General features: G+C 40.1%; 1 protein-coding gene across 9 annotated transcripts in view; it reads right to left on the bottom strand.

Moving 5' to 3' along the window:
- Positions 1-19,378, bottom strand: part of PTGER3 (prostaglandin E receptor 3) — a 212,806-nt gene that overhangs the window by 187,540 nt on the left and 5,888 nt on the right. The window contains exon 2 of one of the 9 annotated variants that reach the window (XM_081490653.1): positions 7,358-7,703. The exons of the other annotated variants lie outside the window; for them this stretch is intronic. Coding sequence (XP_081346779.1) covers positions 7,629-7,703 — 75 coding nt within the window. The 3' untranslated portion in view covers positions 7,358-7,628. Of the gene's footprint in view, positions 1-7,357; positions 7,704-19,378 lie in introns of those variants that run through there. 9 annotated transcript variants of the gene reach the window in all.

Genomic DNA, 19,378 nt, shown 5'->3' with positions numbered 1-19,378 from the left:
AATATGGACTCCCCAAATTTTTGACTACCTTTATCTTTCCTGCACATTTTACAGTATTTCCTAACTGTCAGCCTCTCCTAGTAGATGAAAATTGTTACAGGAGTAGGACTCATTCCTATCTTTTTAGGTATATCTCAGGACAGGCCTAGCCCAGAATATATTACACTGTAGATCTATAAATAGTTTTGAATTAGCAAATGAATAAAAATAATAGTAGAGTTCATTCTACTCATCCATTGGTAAGAGATTCTAGACTTTTCACCTAAGGCACAAATTTATTAATATTTATTCTTTATTCAAGACTCTGGTCTTTTTTTCTTTCTGTTATTATGATTAACCAAGATAACAGCTTCAATTTAGCTACTAATAGACTTTAAGCACATCTTCCCTTGTGGTTCAGCTGGTAAAGAATCTGCCTGCAATGAGGGAGGCCTAGGTTTGATCCCTGGGTTGGGAAGATCCCCTGGAGAAGGAAAAGGCTACCCACTCCAGTATTCTGGCCTAGAGAATTCCATGTACTGTGTAGTCCATGGGGTCTCAAAGAGTCAGACACAACTGAGTGACTTTCACTTCACAAGCACATCTTATCATTCTTGATTTTAAGTAGAATATTCATAGTTACAGCAGTAACCTGGAAGAGGCTAGAAATCTGGGCTATAAAATCAACAGGAGAAGCAAATATTTATAATAAAACAGAGGTGTGATCAAGATGGTGGAGTAGAAAGACACTGAGCTTAAATCCTCCAATAGGTACACCAAAATTACAGCTTTTTGCAGAGACACTGTCTATGAGAACTACCTGAAGACTAGCAGAAAAGATTTTTCACAACTGAAGATATAAAGAAGGAACCACAACAAGATGAGTCAGAGAGATGGAGATGCAGGATAGTCAAGACCCATACCCCTAAGTAGGTGATCCCTAAATAGGAGAATTACTATGGCAGATGTTCTCCTCAAGGATTCAGGGCTCCAAGCTCCACAAAGGGCTCTTCAGCCCAGTGGTCCTGCACTGGGAAGATGAGCATCCAGATGTTTGGCTTTGAAGGCCAGCAGGGCTTGCATATGGGAGAACTATGGGGCCGTAGGAAACAGAGACTCTACTCTTAAAGACTGCAAGCAAAATCTCATACTCCCCAAGACTCAGCTCAGAGGCAGGAATTTGAAAGAAGCCTGGGTCAGGCCCACTTGCTGATCCTGGAGAGCTTCCTGGATAGGGAATAGTCAACTAGGACACCGTTTGGGGACAAAGATTCTGGTGACAGTCATTCTGAGGAGCTCATTCTACCTCAAGGAAACAGGTATTGAAAGTGCTATTTTGGAATCCAGGGGTTTACCTGCCCCCACCAGTGGGTTGGCACCAGCCCCGACTGACCCCCTCCCCACAAACCTCAGACCCCTGCAGCCACCTGCCCCAGGACCTGGTCCTGCCACCAGCAGACTAGTAGCCACCTGGGTCAGAGCCAGCCCTGCTTACCAGTGCACCATGGCAGTGGACTCTGCCACAACAGAAGAGCTTACATAGCCCACATAGAGGGTGTCCCTAGAGCATACAGCTCTGATGAGCAGAGGGGTGTGTGCTGCTGGATGCTTTAAGACGTCTCCTACATAAGGCCACTTCTCTAAGATCAGGGAATGTAACTGACCTACTTAATACATCTCTGTGTAAACACAGAGAATTGTCCAAATGAGGATATGGAGGAATATATTTCAAATAAAGAAACAAGACAAAACCTCAAGAAAAAAACCAAAAGAATGAAGTAAAGATAAGCAAGCTACCCAGTAAAGAGTTTGAGGTAGTGATCATAAAGATGTTCAACAAAACTCAGGAGAAGAATGGATAAACACAGTGAGAATTTTAACAAAGAGTTATAAAATACAGAGAAAAATCAAACAGAGATGAACAATATAATAACTGAAATAAAAAAAAAATACACTAGAAGGCATCAGTAGTAGATTAGATGATACAGAGGAACAGATCAGTAGACTGGAAGGCAGAGCAGTGGAAATCACTCAAGCTGAACATAAAAAGAATTTAAAAAATGAGAATAATTAAAGAGATCTATGGGACAACTCAAGCATCTGAATGGTCACACTGGACTTCCCTGGTGGCTCAGATGGTAAAGAATCTGCCTGCAGTTCAGGAGACCTGGGTTCTATCCCTGGTTTAGGAAGATCCCCTAGAGAAGGGAATGGCAACTCACCCTGGTATTCTTGCCTGGAGAATTCCATGGACAGAGGAGTGTTCACATTATAAAGGTCCGAAAAGGATGTGAGAGAGAAAAAGAAAGAGAACTTATTTAAAGAAATAATAGCTGAAAGCATTTCTAAATTGGGTAAAGAAACAGATATTCAGGTCTAAGATGCACAGACAATCCCAAACAAGATGAATCCAAAGAGGTCCACATCAAGAAACATTATAATTAAAATGGTAAAAAAAATTAAAGATAAGGAGAGAATCTTAAAAGTAACAAGAAAAAAGCAGCAAAATACACATTTTTTTTTTCAAGTGCATACAGAAAATTTTCAGGATAAATTCCATACTGGCCAAAAAACAGGTCTCAATAAATTTAAGAAAACTGAATCATATCAAGCACCTTTGCTGACCACAAAATGAGACTAGAAATCAACTGATAGGAAAAAGCTGCAAAAAAACACAAACATATGGAGGCTAAACAATGCTACTAAACAACCAATGAGTGACTGAAGCATAAAACAGGAAATTAAATACCTGGAGACAAATGAAAATGGAAACATAATAATCCAAAATCTGTGGGACACAATAACAGTAATTCTAGGAAGGAAGTTTATAGTGATATAAATCTATCTTTGGAAGCAAACAAACAAAAAATCTAAAATAAACAATCTAGCCTTACACATAAAGGAACTAAAAAAGAAGAACAAACAAAACCCAAGGTTATTAGAAGGAAGAAATGATAAAGATTAGAGCAGAAATAAATGAAATAGAGACTAAAAAACAATAGAAAACAGATTCATAGATACAGAGAACAATTAGTTGCCAGAAGAGAGGGAGGTGTGAGCACAAAATACTTCAAAGAGATTAAGAGTTACAAACCTCCACTTATATAATAAATAGTAATGCAGATGTAAAATACAACACAAGGAATAATATTGTAATAACTTTGTGTGGGACAGATGATACTGATGTATGAAAACGTCAAATCATCTTGTAGTACACCTAAAACTAACATAATGTTGAACATAATATTGCATGTCAACTATATTTCAATAAGAAAATAATTTTTTTCAATCTACAAATAATAAATGCTGGACAGGTTGTGGATAAAAAAGACCCCTCCTACATTGCTGGTGGGAATGTAAATTGGTATAGCCACTATGGAGAACAGTATGGAGTTTCCTTAGAAAAACTAAAAATAGAGTTATCATATGATTCTGCAGCCTACCCCTGAGCATTTATCTGGAGAAAACTACAATTCAAAAAGATACATGCATGCCCCTATTCACTGCAGCACTATTTTTAGAAGCCAAGACATAGAAGCAACCTAAATGTCTGTCAACAGATGAATGGATGAAGAAAATGTGGTATATATATATATACACACAAAAGAATATGCATGCATGCCAAGTCGCTTCAATTGTGTCCAACTCTTTACAGCTCCATGGACTATAGCCTCAGGCTCCTCTGTCTATGGGATTCTCCAGGCAAGAATACTGGAGTGTGTTGCCATGCCCTCCTCCAGGGGATCTTTCCAACCCAGGGATTGAACCCGCGTCTCGTACTTCTCCTACATTGGCAGGCAGGTTCTTTACCACTAGTGTCACCTGGGAAGCCATGTCTTATGCCTATATCATAATAAATATGTAAAATGCCCCTCAGAGTCTAACAGATAATGCATCAATAACAGTTTACTTGCAAAATTCCCTGCCAACGTTAGGTTTCTAGTTATGTTAGCATAGGAGCTTCCTGACACTACGTTATTTTCTTTTCCCCAAAACAAAACACTCCCTCTGAAAATTTGCCAGCTTTCTTTACAGTTAACTCTTGTTCTGTTGACTATAAATAGGGGCTAAGCAATAGTGCAATGCCAGATCCACAACTTGAGGGGAGTAAAGTATCATACAGCAGCATCGCTTTTTCCTTGATATTAAGGAGAACCTTCTATGATTTCCTCATTATGACAAGAAGTTCAGCTGCCAATGCCTCAAGCTTTTGAAAGAGAGCTGTGTTAACTGGGTTTAACTTGCACTTTTACTGTTTGGCTTTTATGAAGGGAAAAGTTGCAACCAAATATTTCTGGTGACTGACTATCCTTTTGGGTTTCAAAGTAGCAGAACTGAAGACATTAAAGTACTATGTAAGTATTGGTTGTTATTGTTTTGGGTATTATTCTTATTTTGATGTTAAGAACAATGCAATGAAGCATAAAAGAGCCCTTTACTGTCACCTTCTAACTAATACATAAATTCCAATGCGGAAGAATGTGGCTATAACACACAACAGAATGGTAACTTGCCATATCCAGTAGAGGCACAAGTTCCTTTTTAACCCCATAATTCATTAAAGTTTATGTAGCAGCTTTGTAATATATCTTCACAATCACTCTTTCCTTTCAGGCACTGTACAGATGGCAGATGAACACCAACAAGTATCATGTGATATTTATATTGTAAATGATAAGTTTTATTTTTCAAAATACTCCAATGAAAAGATTCTGCTTTCCATTTTCATTGTATTTCAATTTGGAGTGATCACACTTCAAGTGTCTAATAACCAAGTGGCTAGTGCTACCATATTGGACAGTGCAGGTCCAGTGCCTTATACATTTTGATGGGCTTCCACCTGTATTCTTTCAATTAAATGGCAGAAATATCATCACCACAGTGTCCATTTTTGCCTTTCTCCATTCTCCCATCTCCCCTTCTCACCAGAATACCTATTTTCACTGGAGCCTAAGTGCTTCAAGGCTGACCCATCCCTAGCTGCTGGAAATGTCTGGATCAAGGATGATGATATGACCCTATACTAGGCAATAAGTTCTAAGAGGAAGCTCCCCAGGGACATCCCAGGAAAAGTTTCTTCATTTTTAGGAGAGAGCCATAGAAAAAGCTTATTTCTCCTCCAAGAGATGAACAAAGAAGCATGTACTAGCAACCAGCCCACTGCCCGAGGGGCATAAGCCATAGACAGGATGAAGCCAAAACCGTAGACTGTAAAAGAAGGGGCAAGCTTTCTTGATTACAGTGCTGAGCTTCTGGATTAATCAACTCTGAAGGCTGTCCCAACCCTAGATTTGTAATTATGTTTTTTATTCTGAAGAATAGAAATATTGTGAAGAATATTATATCATCTCTAATAATACCATGTTATACCATGTCTAATAACAACTGAGGGCAACACTGATATATACTGAAACTTTTGGGCATCTTTTGAAGCATTGTTTCTCCATGCCTTTGTTAGTTTTACTGTTTGCCTATTGTTGCTAAAATTCCTCACTGTTTAATTGTTATCCGCAGGGCACCTTCCGAAACATCCTTTTTGTTTTTCTCTTCTTTGGATACCAGGCATTAGAGCAGCTGTTTTCCACTGCTTCTACCCACTGCTTCTAATTAATTTCTCTCTTGTTTTACAAAAACAATGCTGTGTCTCCCATTCTTACAGTTTTCAGTCTTTATAAGAATTTTTATTACTAACAACAATATCGAAACAATAAAAGCTAACAAATAAAGGGAAAGGAGTAATTTTTTTTTATATATATATAATGCTCACAGTTTTACTGTTTAAATAAGTACCATCATTCATTAGACTCAAGCTGCATTCCAAAGCTCCTTGGTGGTTTTGGAATATAAAACATTTGGGCTTGATTTGCTCAATACCATTTACCAACTGTGGGTCTTAAAGCAAGTTGCTTACCCAGCAAAGAAAAAAAATAAAAAGATAAACGTCTCCTGCCTTGAAAAATTCATATGAAGATTATAAACCATGTAATATATGTAAAACTTTGGGCTAAACTTATGATTTTCTGATTCTAAATCAATTTTCTGATTCTAAATCTCATGTCCCCTTCAGTTTACTACAACTTCGTTTCTTCATTCACTCATTCCACAATCATCCATTGAATGGCCGCTATGGGCCGGGAAGATTTATAGACAAATATGGTAAGGTCTCTGCTCTTTAGCAGTTTACAGTGAATCAGACAAATAAGTGGATATTAACAAGAGGGAGGACATTTAATTTAGCGGTTCATTACATAGGCTATAAAGCTAGACAAATCTGGATTTGAGGGTCAGCTCCGCTTTTCATTAACTTTGTGACCCTGGTCAAGTTACTTAACATCTCAAAATCAATTTCCTCATCTGAAAAAAGAGATAACAGTATCCCTGTGTAGAGTTGTTGACAGAAGAAAATGAGATTATGTCTGAGAAATGCTTAGCTCAGTGCCTATTGTAAAGTAAGCATTTGTCTACTGTGGGCAATCATCCTTATCGTCATAATAAATATTAGGACAACTGTAAATATAACTGTATAGAATTAAAATGAAAAGGGAATGTGCATGCCTATGGAGTAAAGAAGCAAGGCATTTAAATCAGTCTTCAGGATTAGAAAAGCTCTGTCTTCTAAAATGGGCTTCCCAGGTGGCACAGTGGTAAAAAACCCTCCTGTCAATGCAGGAGACATAAGAGACAAGGGTTCGATCCCTAGGTTGGGAAGATTGCCTGGAGAAGGGCATGGCAACCCACTTCAGTATTCTTCCTCCCTTCCCAGCGAGCCGGGTCTCCATGGTTTCCCACTGACCACCCTGGCGCCCAGCGACGGTGTGACGGTCAAGTGTGTCCAGCAGCGCCGTGAACGGCTCATGCCCTTCCGACATAAAGCGGCTGAGGTCTGAGACGCAGTGGATGCCGCGACGGAACCACCAGTGGTGTCGCTGTGTCTCCTCCCAGGTGACGCTCACAGACACTGTTAAGGGAGAATGGTGCTGTTTACAGTTACATCCTGTCAACTTCAGAATTCACCAGTGGTTTCTCGCCTTGGTCCACTCGCCTGATCTTCCTGTTTTCTCTCCGGTGGTATCGAAACCCCAGACTGCCCAGCCTTGGAGGGGAAGCCCCGCAGTGCCTGCCCCCGACCACGCCAAGCCATCGCCCTCCCACTCCCACCCACCCAGGCCCCCACAGCTCCCAGGGACTCAGGAGGGCTCCAGATCTCCGCGGTCACCCTTCTGTCTGGCTCTTCGTGGGGTCACTTTGCCATATGCAGATGGAGAGGAACACAGGGCTGACTGTCCAGGAGCTGATCTGACCATTCTCTCATGTGGAGGACCACATTTAAAAAAGGAAATTTTAGTGTATTAATCATAGATTATTACAAACTATAAACTCAAGGGCAAGAAGTTTATTACAATGTATCTTTATGAAAACAAAAGGGTGTACAGTGTTCACACGCTGTGACAATAGTGTAAAAACTACATTGTGAGCTCGGATTATTTCTCTCCTGTATCACAGAAGCATATTGTATAAAAACTGTCAGAAAACTGATGTGAAGGGCTACTGCCTTATTTGTCTGTAAAAAAATGCAGCTCAGTCACATGATTGCTTCCTGGAGCTTGGGAGTAGTTTATCCTGCATCCTTGGTTGAATTCTCCCTCTATTTAAGATGTATCCATAGAATTGAAGTGTCGATGTAATAGTTCTCTCCTCTTGCCTGCAGGCCAGTTGTAATAAATCTAGGATGTGATGGAAAAATAAAAACCGCCCGTCAGTACAGGAGACATGAGATAAGGGTTCCATCCCTAGATTGGGAAGAACCCCTGGAGAAGGGCATGGCAACCCACTTCAGTATTCTTGCCTGGAGAATCCCATGGACAGAAGAGCCTGGCAGGCTACAGAACATGGGGTCAAAAAGAGTCTGACGTGACCGAAGCAACTTAGCACACACCTCCCCTAAAATAGGGGCTTCCCTTGTGGCTCAGCTGGTAAAGAATCCCCCCGCCAATGCAGGAGACCTGGGTTGGGAAGATCCCCTGGAGAAGGGAAAGGCTACTCACTCCAGTATTCTGGCCTGGAGAATTCCATGGACTGATGTAGTCCATGGGGTCACAAAGAATCGTACATGACTGAGTGACTTTCACTTTCACTTTCCCTTAAAATAGCAGAAGTTTCTGGAGAGGTTTGCAATATGGAATTCACACTTCTAAGTGTGTAATTCTGTGAGTTCTTCTAGGAACTACAGGTTGATTTCTACAATTAAAGGTAGGGATGCTGGGGAAGGAATGGAAAATGAGTGGTTCAGTTCAATTCAGTCGCTCAGTCGTGTCCAACTCTTTGCGACCCCATGTATCGCAGCACGCCAGGCCTCCCTGTCCATCACCAACTCCCGGAGTTTACCCAAACCCATGTCCATCGAGTTGGTGATACCATCCAACTATCTCATCCCTTGTCGTCCCCTTCTCCTCCTGCCCCCAATCCTTCCCAGCATGTGGCCAAATCCAAGATTTTTAGGATTAAACTAAGGAATCTGAAGCCTTTTAATCTGGGTGATAGAGTGCTAGATGGAAAAATGCCTGAATTCCATATTATAGGGTCACTGTGAACACACTGAGGTTCAGTAGGGCTCTTCTTCTTCTCTATAATTATAAGGGGGAAAATAAAACAGATAAAAGCAGGTTTGCAAGAATCCCAATTGCACTGTATCATGCTAGAAGTTTTAAAACTGTCAAAACAAATTTTCTAATTTTGACTGTAGTCAAACACTTTCCCGCTAAGCAAAGAGAACTCAATAAACAGTTTTATTTGTTTTATAAATAGTTTAGTAAAAAGAATAATATTTGTGAATTGTACTAGCTGAAAAATATTTGCCTAGTAAAACTTTACCAATGTATGTGAGTTTTCTAAACCTGAAGAGACAGAAGGAACCGAATGAAATTGATGCTGTCCCTTTACAGAAAAATACCTCCTAAATTGTAGGCACTGTATTGAATGGAATCCTTTAACAGTTTGCTGTAGAACAATCAAAATTCTTGTCACTTCTACAGGGATTTTCACAGTATGCTCTCTAGAAACCCAAGCTCTTAAGAAGGGCAATCAATTAATGAATCGAAAAAGATATTGTAGGAAAACTTTAATCACTATAATTATGTGACCCAGACAGTTTCCATGATCATTGACCATTCTCAATCAATCTGTTCTTTTTGTGTGTGACATTTTCAGTGAAGTAACCTGAAAATATTTTGTATGTTAGTCGTTCAGTCATGTCGTGTCCGACTCTTTGCAATCCCATGGACTGCAGCCTGCCAGGCTCCTCTGTCCATGGAATTTTCCAGGCAAGACTACTGGAGTGGGTAGCCATTTCCTTCTCCAGGAGATCTTTCTGACCCAGGGACTGAATACAGGTCTGCTCCATTGCAGGCAGATTTTTTACCATCTGAGCCACCAGTAGGCTAATAAGAGACAGTGAATGTGAAAGAGATTATTACGGCATAAAAAAAATCTAGCTTCTACTAATTTCTAGGGGTAGGACTGGGGAAAGTTTTCTAATTGTTTAAAGTATAGTTTGTACCACTGAAAGATAGGGATAAAAAATACCATACTGATAAACTTGTGCCAATTAAATTAGATAATAAAGTAATTCTCAAGTGCTTGCATGTAGTAGGCATTCAATAAGTATGTCCTTTTGTTTTGTGGATCTTTTCAGCTTCCTCTCCATCAGTCTCATTGCCATTCCAACTCCTCAATAAGTGACGTGAACACACACACACAGGACTTGAAAGATACAACTTTACTGTCATAATTTTTCTAAGGATGATTTAGATGGTAACAATGAACCCCCATCTTTTGTTATTAATACCCCAATTTTGAAAAACTTTCTATATATTCTAGGTGGGAGAGAAATCCCAGCACTTACCTCTCACTATCAGGCCCTACTTCAAAAACAAGTTGCTGCAGTTGCCTGATCCTTCTTCTAGTAACCTCTTTATTTGGCCAGGAGGCAAAAACCCAAGCTAAAGCAGTCAGGTTTGCCCCCAGGACACAAAGAGCAACAGAAACTGTTTTGCAGTAGGATCTTGGCCTGATGCTCAGCATCTAGAACAGCCTGTGTCCTGCCTATCTTCCAAACCTGCCAGCTTTCTATGGACGCTGTGAGCTCCCAGTATCCTTTTTCACATATGCCCTTTGTGTTTAGTGTTAGACTCTGTTGTTTGGGACCAAATATCAAGTTGAGGGAGAAGACTAGAGCTCTGAAGTCAGAGGGTATTCTCATGCTTCCTGAAATTGACCTACAGCACGATTTAATTAGAAATAGATGCAAGAGGAAAAAAAAGCAAGACATCCCCTAATATTTTTTATAGAACAAAATTGAAGAAGTTAAGAAATTTACTTTGTGGATCCAGACAAATCCTTAATCTATACTTGAGGAAATTATTACCATTAAATGAATTCAAAAATATGCCACTCAGAATGTTGGTCATTAGTACATCCAATGGTTTATACAGAAAGTTGCCAGATTAGTATCAAACCCAGACTGCAATTCATCCTTTATGGAAAAATCAAGAAAAAATTTCTTTTTTCCTTTTCTTGTTGCCTCTCTGTGGTGTTGATGGCGTATTTGTGAGCTTTCAGAAACTTATATAACTACCTCTGTTCCACTGGAAACCTCAAGCTATACTCAATTCACCGCTGGACAGTTCTCTAAGTCTAAATCCTTAATTGTAATTTAACAAAATTCACAATGTCTTTGAAGATGAAGTGGGGTCCTGAAACTTAATGTCACATATAACTGTTTCTTGTATTTACTACATAAATAAATAAATAACAAATAAAAAGGAGGGAGGGAGGAAAGAAGGAGGAAAAAATTTGTTGAAACAGCGCTTCATAGTCACTGAAATACTATATTGCTATAAAAGCAAAATTAAGGCTTCCCTGGTGGCTCAGTGGTGGCGAAACAACCTGTCAATGTAGGAGACATGGGTTCAATGCCTGATCAGGGAAGAGAAGATCCCACATGATGTGGAGTGGCTAAGCCTGTGCGCCACAGCTATTAAGTCTGAGCTCTAGAGCCCGGGAGCTGCAACTTCTGAGCCCATGTGCCCTCAAGCCTGTGTTCTGCAACAAGAGAAGCCATCATGATGAGAGTCTTGCGCACCGCAACTAGAGAGTAGTCCCTGCTCGACACAACTAGAGAAAAGCCCGTGCAACAACAGAGACCCAGGACAACCAGAAATAAAGTTAATTTAAAAATTATTTTACATAGCAAAATTCAACCCCTTCATGCAGACTGTAAATATAAACCTGTTAACCAAAAGCTTTGGGGAAAAGTACATGGAACCTGGCCAATGAGCTGCAAGAGTATGTCCAAGGTTAGTTCCTTAGAAACAGAGCCTGAACTGGAGATTCTGACACAGGCAAGAAGTCAAAGTGAAAGATACAGAGTCCTGGCTTCGTCTTTCACAGGGTCACCTCCACTCTTGGCACCACCAGCAATTTATATGAACCAAGAAATCCACCTCCCCCCTCCTTTTTTTCCCCTTAAACTAGCTTGCTTTAGCTTGGTCTGGATCTTCTTCAGGGAAGATGAGTCTTACAACATCCTACTATTTCACAAGCAAATTTTGCTTATTTCCCTTTCTCTCTGACTATTCCAATTCACATCTCAGAACAAAAAAATAGCCCCCATTAGATAGAACTTAATTCTAAATCTGCCCATTACTAGCTTGGAGTAGTCACTTCCACCTTAAGGAATCAGATGGAAAGTCATTTGTGGACAGATAGCCATTTCCTTACCAGAGGCCCAGAGAGGAAGATGGGGCCTTATTTCCTATCAGAGTCACAGGACAAGGATTAGAGAAATTGCAGAAGGTCTTGTAAAGTCTATCTCCAAAACACTCTGTGTGAATATATTCATTTCTCCACTCCAACCTCAGCTGTCATCGTTCCCCATCAGGACAGTTTCAATACCTTCTACTTGGTCTCCCTACTCTCACTCCAGCCCTTCCGCAACCCAGTCTTCACACAGCTTAGAGAAGAATCTTTGAAAGACATAAATCCAATAATGTCACTCCCCTTGCTTCAAATCTTCCAGTGTTTTCTTAAACTAGTATCAAAACTCCTCTGCTGGGCCTCACACAATCTGGCCCCCAACACTGTCTCTACCTCAATTCACGGACTCTTACTCTCTCCACTCCCATCTCACTTCAGCCACACAGGACTTCTTTCTACCCCTTGAGCTCACCAAGTGAGGGCATTTGCTGTTTCTTCAACCTAAAATATTCTTCCTGGAGATCATTCATACCTGGTTCTTTCCTTTCCCTCAAATATCAGCTTAAATATTACCTCTCATTTAAGAGGCACCTTTCTCCCATGTCTCCATCTACAAAAGTTTCCCAGGCTTCCTCTACCACATCACATTGCTTTATTTTCTTAACAGTATTTACCACAATCTGACTTCTCATCTAATTTATTGACTTTCTCCTGCCCCTAGAATGCATGTTTGCTGAGAGCAGGAAGCTAGTCTGCTTATTTCATTGCTATATTTCCAGCACCTAGAACTGTGTGTGACACACAGTAGGTACTCAGTAAACAATCACTGAGCACATGAATAGGTAAATAACTTCTGAATGGTCCCAACTTTTTTTCCTATATTCATAATTGATAAAGAAAAATAACATTGCTTCTTTGAGTCACAACCTCAAGTTTCTCCAGGAAATCATTCAGTAAACAACATATTCCTTAAAGACAAGGACCATGTCACTGCTCTATCAGGTTGTAGTACAGTGTCTTGCACACAACTGATAGTAAGTGTCACTTAAATGAATGAATACATCATGGCTCCTGTCGCTGACATTGTCAAGATAATTTCATGTTATTTTACTGTTTATTTACACAGATTTAGTACAGCTCCTTGATACTTAATTGAGAAGTATAGTGTCATATAACTTTAAAAATAAAGTGAAGTGAAAGTGAAAGTGAAGTTGCTCAGCCGTATCTAACTCTTTGTGACCCCATGGACTATAGCCCGCCAGGCTCCTCTGTCCATGGGATTTTCCAGGCAACGATACTGGAATGGGTTAACATTTTCTTCTCCATTAAAAATAAAAGGTATCTCTAATTAAATTTAGTATGTTCCACATAAACCAAGAAGTAGAATTAGCAACACTTTAATTCAACCAATATGCGTGTGCACATACATGTTTCAGTCGTCTCTAACTCTTTGCAGCCCTATAGACTGTAGCCTGCCAGGCTTCTCTGTCCATGGGATTCTCCAGACAAGCATACTGGAGTGGTTTGCCATGCCCTCTTCCAGGGGATCTTCCCCACCCAGGGAACAAACCTGTGTGTCCTGCAGCTCCTACATTAAAGGCAGATTCTTTTACTGCTAAGCTACCGGGGAAGCCCAGTTATTAAGTGCTTATTAAGTGTGATGTGGTGTTTAAGTGTTTTACATATATTATTAGTACTATGCTTGACCCTAAAAAAGAAAGGAAGAAAGGGAGGGAAGGAGATAGGAAGGGAGAGAAAGAGAGAGAGAGAAAGAACCCCTAAGAAAATTCTTTGTGCCCCTTAAAAAGCAATAAATTTCCGAAAAGTAAAGTATTCAAACAAAACGGAAAATTTCACCAAGAATATTCTAGAATTAGATGAGTTATTTTACTAAATGATCCTTTATAAATCAAGAGATTTTATAAGGTCAGCCCTCTTCTTTTACAAATATGGAACAGAAGTACAGACAAGCAATACAACTTGCCCAAGATGAAATGCAAACTCCTATTTCTAATCTTCAAGGCAATCTACCAGTGCACTCCTTCCTTCCTTACTCCTCAGTCCTTACTTGACTCACAATATGTCTTGACATTCTCAAACATACTTCAACAAAAACAGATTTGATCACCATTCCCAGCACACCTGGCTCAATTTTTCCCTCTGTGCTTCTGCACAGACTTCCACTCCCACTGTCAATTCTATGCCAAGCTATGTCTCTCCTTTTTAAGCAACACTTAAGGAAAAAAAATTTTTTTTTTAATTAATGTCTCTACATCTCCATCTGATCTCAGTACTCAAGGGCTCTGATACCTTTTCTAATTCATAAGGCAACCTGAGTAATCTTAATACACAAAGCAGATCAAATCACTGCCTCACTCAAAGCTAGTTGTTTTCCAACATACTTAAGATAAAAATCTATAAACTCTCAAACAAAAATTACAAGGTTCTGCATGGTCTGGCCCTGCCTCCCTTCCTAGCTTTACCTTAAAGCTACTGTTCCTTTTATTCATGCTAATGTACCCCTCTGGACCTCTTTAAGTTTCTCAAATGCTTCCAGCTCTTTCCTACACTGATAGTTTCACAAGTTGCTCTTTCTTCCTTAACGTACAGACTTTCAAGATTCACTATAAATGATGTTTTCTTAGGGAGATCCTCTTTAACCACCCTCACATTCACCAATGCATCAAAAGAAGGTACTCCTTGACACTTTGCCAAAGCACCTTTTTCTTGCCTTTATAACATGTCTGTTGTTTTAATGTGGGCTTCCCAGGTGGCGCAGTGGTAAAGAACCTGCCTGCCAATGCAGATGACTTAAGAGCCACGGGTTCAATTCCTAGTTCGGGAAGATCCCCTGGAGAAGGAAATGGCAACCCACTCCAGTATTCTTGCCTAGAAAATTCCATGGACAGAAGAACCTAGAGGACTACAATCCATAGAGTCGCAGAGAGTTGGACACAACTGAAGTAACTTCATACACACATGCATTGTTTTCATGATGTATGTAGGGGGATGCCAGAAGCTGTCCTGCTCTTCCCTGCTCAGGTGAGCAGAGTAAGTCACACTGGAGCAGGTATTTCAGAAGTAAGAAACATTCACTTTGGTAAATGTTGACTGAGTTGGTTTTCATAGTGGAAATTTGTGTGGTACAACAAAAGAAATCCATACAACACCCTTGGTATAAATTGCTGGTTACCTGGGAAGAAGTAGACCATCATATTTGTCATATTTTCTGGGGAAAAAAAAAAGCAGAGAAATCTAACCTCCTCTCCCAATATCTGAAGCCAAGAAACGTAGTAGAGAGCAACTTGGCTGCATTCAGTAGAGGGAAAAGACGTAGAAGGTCTTAAAAGAAAATTTACTGGAAGAGAAAGACAAACTTGTGAGAAAGTCATCTGAGTACAACCCAGAGCTTAAGGACCCCAGAAGGAGGTTCCAGGCAATATGTGGCCAGAGGCCAGCTGCTTTCTGGGTCCTTACATTCTGGTACAGTGGTTGTGCTTCAGAAAATTGCTGCTGAGCTTCACGGCTGAAGTTAGAGGGTGTGAATTAATGTGACTCCTAACGATGGCGCCCAAGCACAGACCCACTACAGCCTGGGCAGGGACATGCTCCATGAGGGCTTCACAGTGGCAGTGGACCAGCACTGCCCTTCAGCCCAGACAAGATCAACCTGCAGCAGCTGCACCATGTGGCAATGAAAGCAACCAGGGTGATGACCCACCAGATTGGTTACATTTGTTTACTGGATGAATAGTTTATTCTCTGTGGGTCTACCTTAGTAGATTGAAAGTTTCATGGAAGAAGCTAGCATGTCTGTTTGGCTTACGCTCAGGGATGCCAAGTACAGCACAGATGGCACCCGGCTCCACAAGGACTGTCCTTCACATGGAACATGACATGAAGACTGTCCCTTAGAGCCGGGTAACTGCTCAATAACTTCAACCTTACCCTAGTCATCACTGTATCACCAGAGAGGCAGACATGAAGCAAGCACTCAATACATATTTACAGAATAATTATGTAACAGAATGCAGATCTATTCTGTTCACTTGCATACATTTCTATGATTCTTCTTAAGATGTTTTTGGGTATTTCCCCCCACATACCGTCAAAAAGGGATGATTTTATCTATTTTGAGCCACAGGAAGTCAGAACTGAAAAGAAGGTTAGAGTGATAAGTGTTTTCATTTTACTCATGAGGAAAGGGAAAACCAGAAAGATAGGATGACTTTTATCCTTTGGTAGAAAAGCCAAGATAAGAATTGCGGGCTTTTGCCTTCCAGTGCCTTTTGCTCTCTCTAGCCCCCACCTGCTCTTCAATAGCTTTCTCTTGTTCTTCTAATGAAACAGAGGCAGGGGTCACTTAATCACTGACTGCTGTTTGTGCCTTCGACTGCCAAGGCACTGGATTAATTAGGAAAATGCAGATGAGTGTGCTCTACTTGACCCAAAGTGGTAGAATGCTATCAGTGAAATTTCATATATCAAGACCACAATGAAAGCTCCACTTTATTGGACTGGTAAATTCTTCAAAACACATCATATATTTTATAATCTCTCTTTCAGTATTTTCAGCATTAACAGCATACTTCTTTTTCTAAATGCTCATGAGTCACACCAACAGCAGCATATTCTCAAGCACAGAAAATGACACACCGACTATTCAGAAGAGGAACAAAAAGATCAAATCTACTTAAAGGAAATAAAGGATTAGTGAAAAGTGTGTTCTTAAAATTATATTTGATTTTTATTAGATCAATAACTGCTTAAAATAGGAAACTTCCCTGGTGACCCTGTGGCTAAGACTCTGTGCTCCCTATCCAGGGGGGCCAGGTTCCATTCCTGTTCAGGGAACTAGATCCCACATGCCACAATTAAGACCCGGCACAGTCAAATACACACACACACAAACACACACACACACACACACACATATATATATACATATATATATAGATATAGATATAGATATGTTTTTTAAAAAACTCATAAAATTGCTTAAAATAAATATACTTCAAGCTCCAACTTGGCCTTCTGTCTTTGTATTACCAAGATTTGTAAAAATCTTATTTGGTGTAAAATTTATCCTGTACTTATATGATATGACTCTTGGGGTACCCTTGTGGCTCAGCTGGTAAAGAATCTGCCTGCAGTGCATGAGACCTGGGTTTGATCCCTGGGTTGAGAAGATCCCCTGGGGAAGGGAAAGGCTACCCACTCCAGTATTCTGTCCTGGAGAATTCTATGGACTGTATAGTCCATGGGGTTGCAAAGAGGTGGACATGACTGAGTGACTTTCACTTCACTGTATGATATGACTCTTACCTAAATTAGTACCTAATTTCTTTCCAGCAGAATTAAAGTGAGAAAAATCAAGCCTCTTCTTCTATCTCTGCCACCACCTTTCACTTTTAGATTTATAGTCACCTATCGTGAAAATCAGCACTGGTAAAATAAAATACTGATTTTGAATAAGTGACCAGATCAGCCACTGAAATGTTCTCCTTATAAATGATGCCCAAGAGAATTCTAGGAGGGCTACCGGATAGGAAAATTACACTTTGTGTTATTTGCAGACTACAAATAATATTAATGCTTTGTCAGGACCTAGACTAACTCTGAGGCAGTTTACAACTGTGTGTTTCTCATGCGTTGGTCTGATTTAGGGCTCATGTAAACTCAGTTCTGGACTGTGAGTCAGTGGTGGAGAATCTGTGCAGCCCCAACACTCTGGATCACCTGTGAAGAGATGAGGACAATCAAGGTACAGGCTCTAGCCTTAAGAGGTCTGCAGAATGATCTGACCTAGGACAGCAACTAAATGCACAATTAATTCAACTCATTTACATGAGGACAGGTCTGAGCACATGGAGTCCCTGACTGGAAAGACAAGGGACATATTCTAGACAGAGGTCTTCAGAGCACGAGGTGGTGGGTACTCCTCCAAGTTCAAGGGAAGGGGAGGTGGGATCCAGCATGTTTTAGGTTTAGAGAGTTAACTGGAAGTTGTGAAGAGGAAAGTATCCCAGAGCTGAGAGGATGGTGATGGTGATGGGGGCAAGGAGAAGGAATGAATTACAATACCTTGCAAATATTTACAAATATTAATCTTACAATATTTATTTGCCCATTTTCTTAATTTTTTTTTCCAAAAAGTTACATTCTCCACCACATTTCCCCACTAGTTAATTATAACTAATCAAGCTGTGAAATATCACGTCTCTCTTTTCTCCAGTTTCCTGGGATAAAGGTCCATCTGAAGACAAGAAGTCAACACTCTCAACTATAAAATATCACAGTAGTATTCTTAATATGGAAGAAATAGTCTCAATTATTTTCACATGCATTTATTTTGCTTTTTATTACAATCCTGTGAAATGAGTTGGTGTTTTTATTCCTATTTTACAGGAAAAAAAGAAAAGTGTTCACAAAGATATCAAGCAAGCTGTTTAAGGTCACACAATGGATTGTGTATGTCACTGCGACAAGAATCTGTCTTCTGATTTATGTGCTCAGATATTCACTCAATAGGCTTGTACTGGACATACCGTGTATGGCTGATCATCATGATAGTTTCTAGGAAAATAACAATTTACTGGGTAGTTACTATATCTGCCCTCAGGAGGTCAATTAACCAGAATGTTCAGTAAAGTGTGACTCAGATCAAGACAGGGATCTTCAAGGTAAGCGTTGTGGGACCAACGAGTTGGAGCACCCAACCAAGTCTAAAGAGGCTGAAGGAAGGTTCCTCTAACAAAGTCACTGCTAACTTGGGACCTTAGCCAATCCAAGACAGTGACTGCTTGGCAGCTGTCCTGAATGCCTGAAGGGTGAGGTGTAAAGTTGGAAAAATGGAGACAAAAGTGTTCCGAATAAAGGGAGCATAATCACTACTCCACATTGTTATTTCCGTGTGTGTGTATATGTGTGCGTACGTGTGTGTGTGTGCATCGCTCTCATTTAAAAAAGTAACACACTGCCCAATTGTCATTTCTGTGTAAGAATGGATTACTATGTTTACCATAAAATGCTGACGTACACTCAGGAGACAAGATATAAGAGGAACCCCAAGAAAAACAAGGTTCCTTCTTGGGTTACCTTCATTTATCTTTGAAAATTAGAATTTTTCTAGGGAAAAGAAGGACTTAAGAGGCCATCTAATAATTCTCAAGAAGCAAGGCAGGAATTGAAATACAAACCACTTACTTACTTCTATGATACGGAATTGAGGGAAAAGAGGGATTCAGAATATGATATGCTACAGTTGTAGATTCCAAGAGTTGCCAAGTGTGAAAGAGATGCATGTAGAACACTGGTGGACTATAAAAGTGCTACCCGTATGTGAGGAGTTTGAAGGAGAACTTCTCTCCCTGCTTTCTAGCTCTGCAAGGCAAGGACTGAAAATTGAACATGACACCCAGTACCTCTCACTACCACCTCTCAGCTCCCCCAGACAAATCATCGATTATCCTTTGTTACAAATGCCTGTGGTGCATATTCCTGAGTGTAATTCCCAGAAAAATGATCCTATGGAAACTTTCATAATTGAGTTATTGACCTTTACAGCTTTTTCAAAGGAGAAAGGTCAATGAGTCACACGTATGCTACAACTCTAGACCATCTGAATGTCTTCAAATGAGATGGC

Source organism: Giraffa tippelskirchi, chromosome 5 (genome assembly GCF_054371585.1).
Source record: "Giraffa tippelskirchi isolate mGirTip1 chromosome 5, T2T-mGirTip1v1.2.pri, whole genome shotgun sequence".
Lineage (NCBI taxonomy): Eukaryota > Metazoa > Chordata > Mammalia > Artiodactyla > Giraffidae > Giraffa > Giraffa tippelskirchi.
Note: the sequence above shows the minus strand (reverse complement) of the source record. Positions and strands in the feature narration are given on the sequence as shown.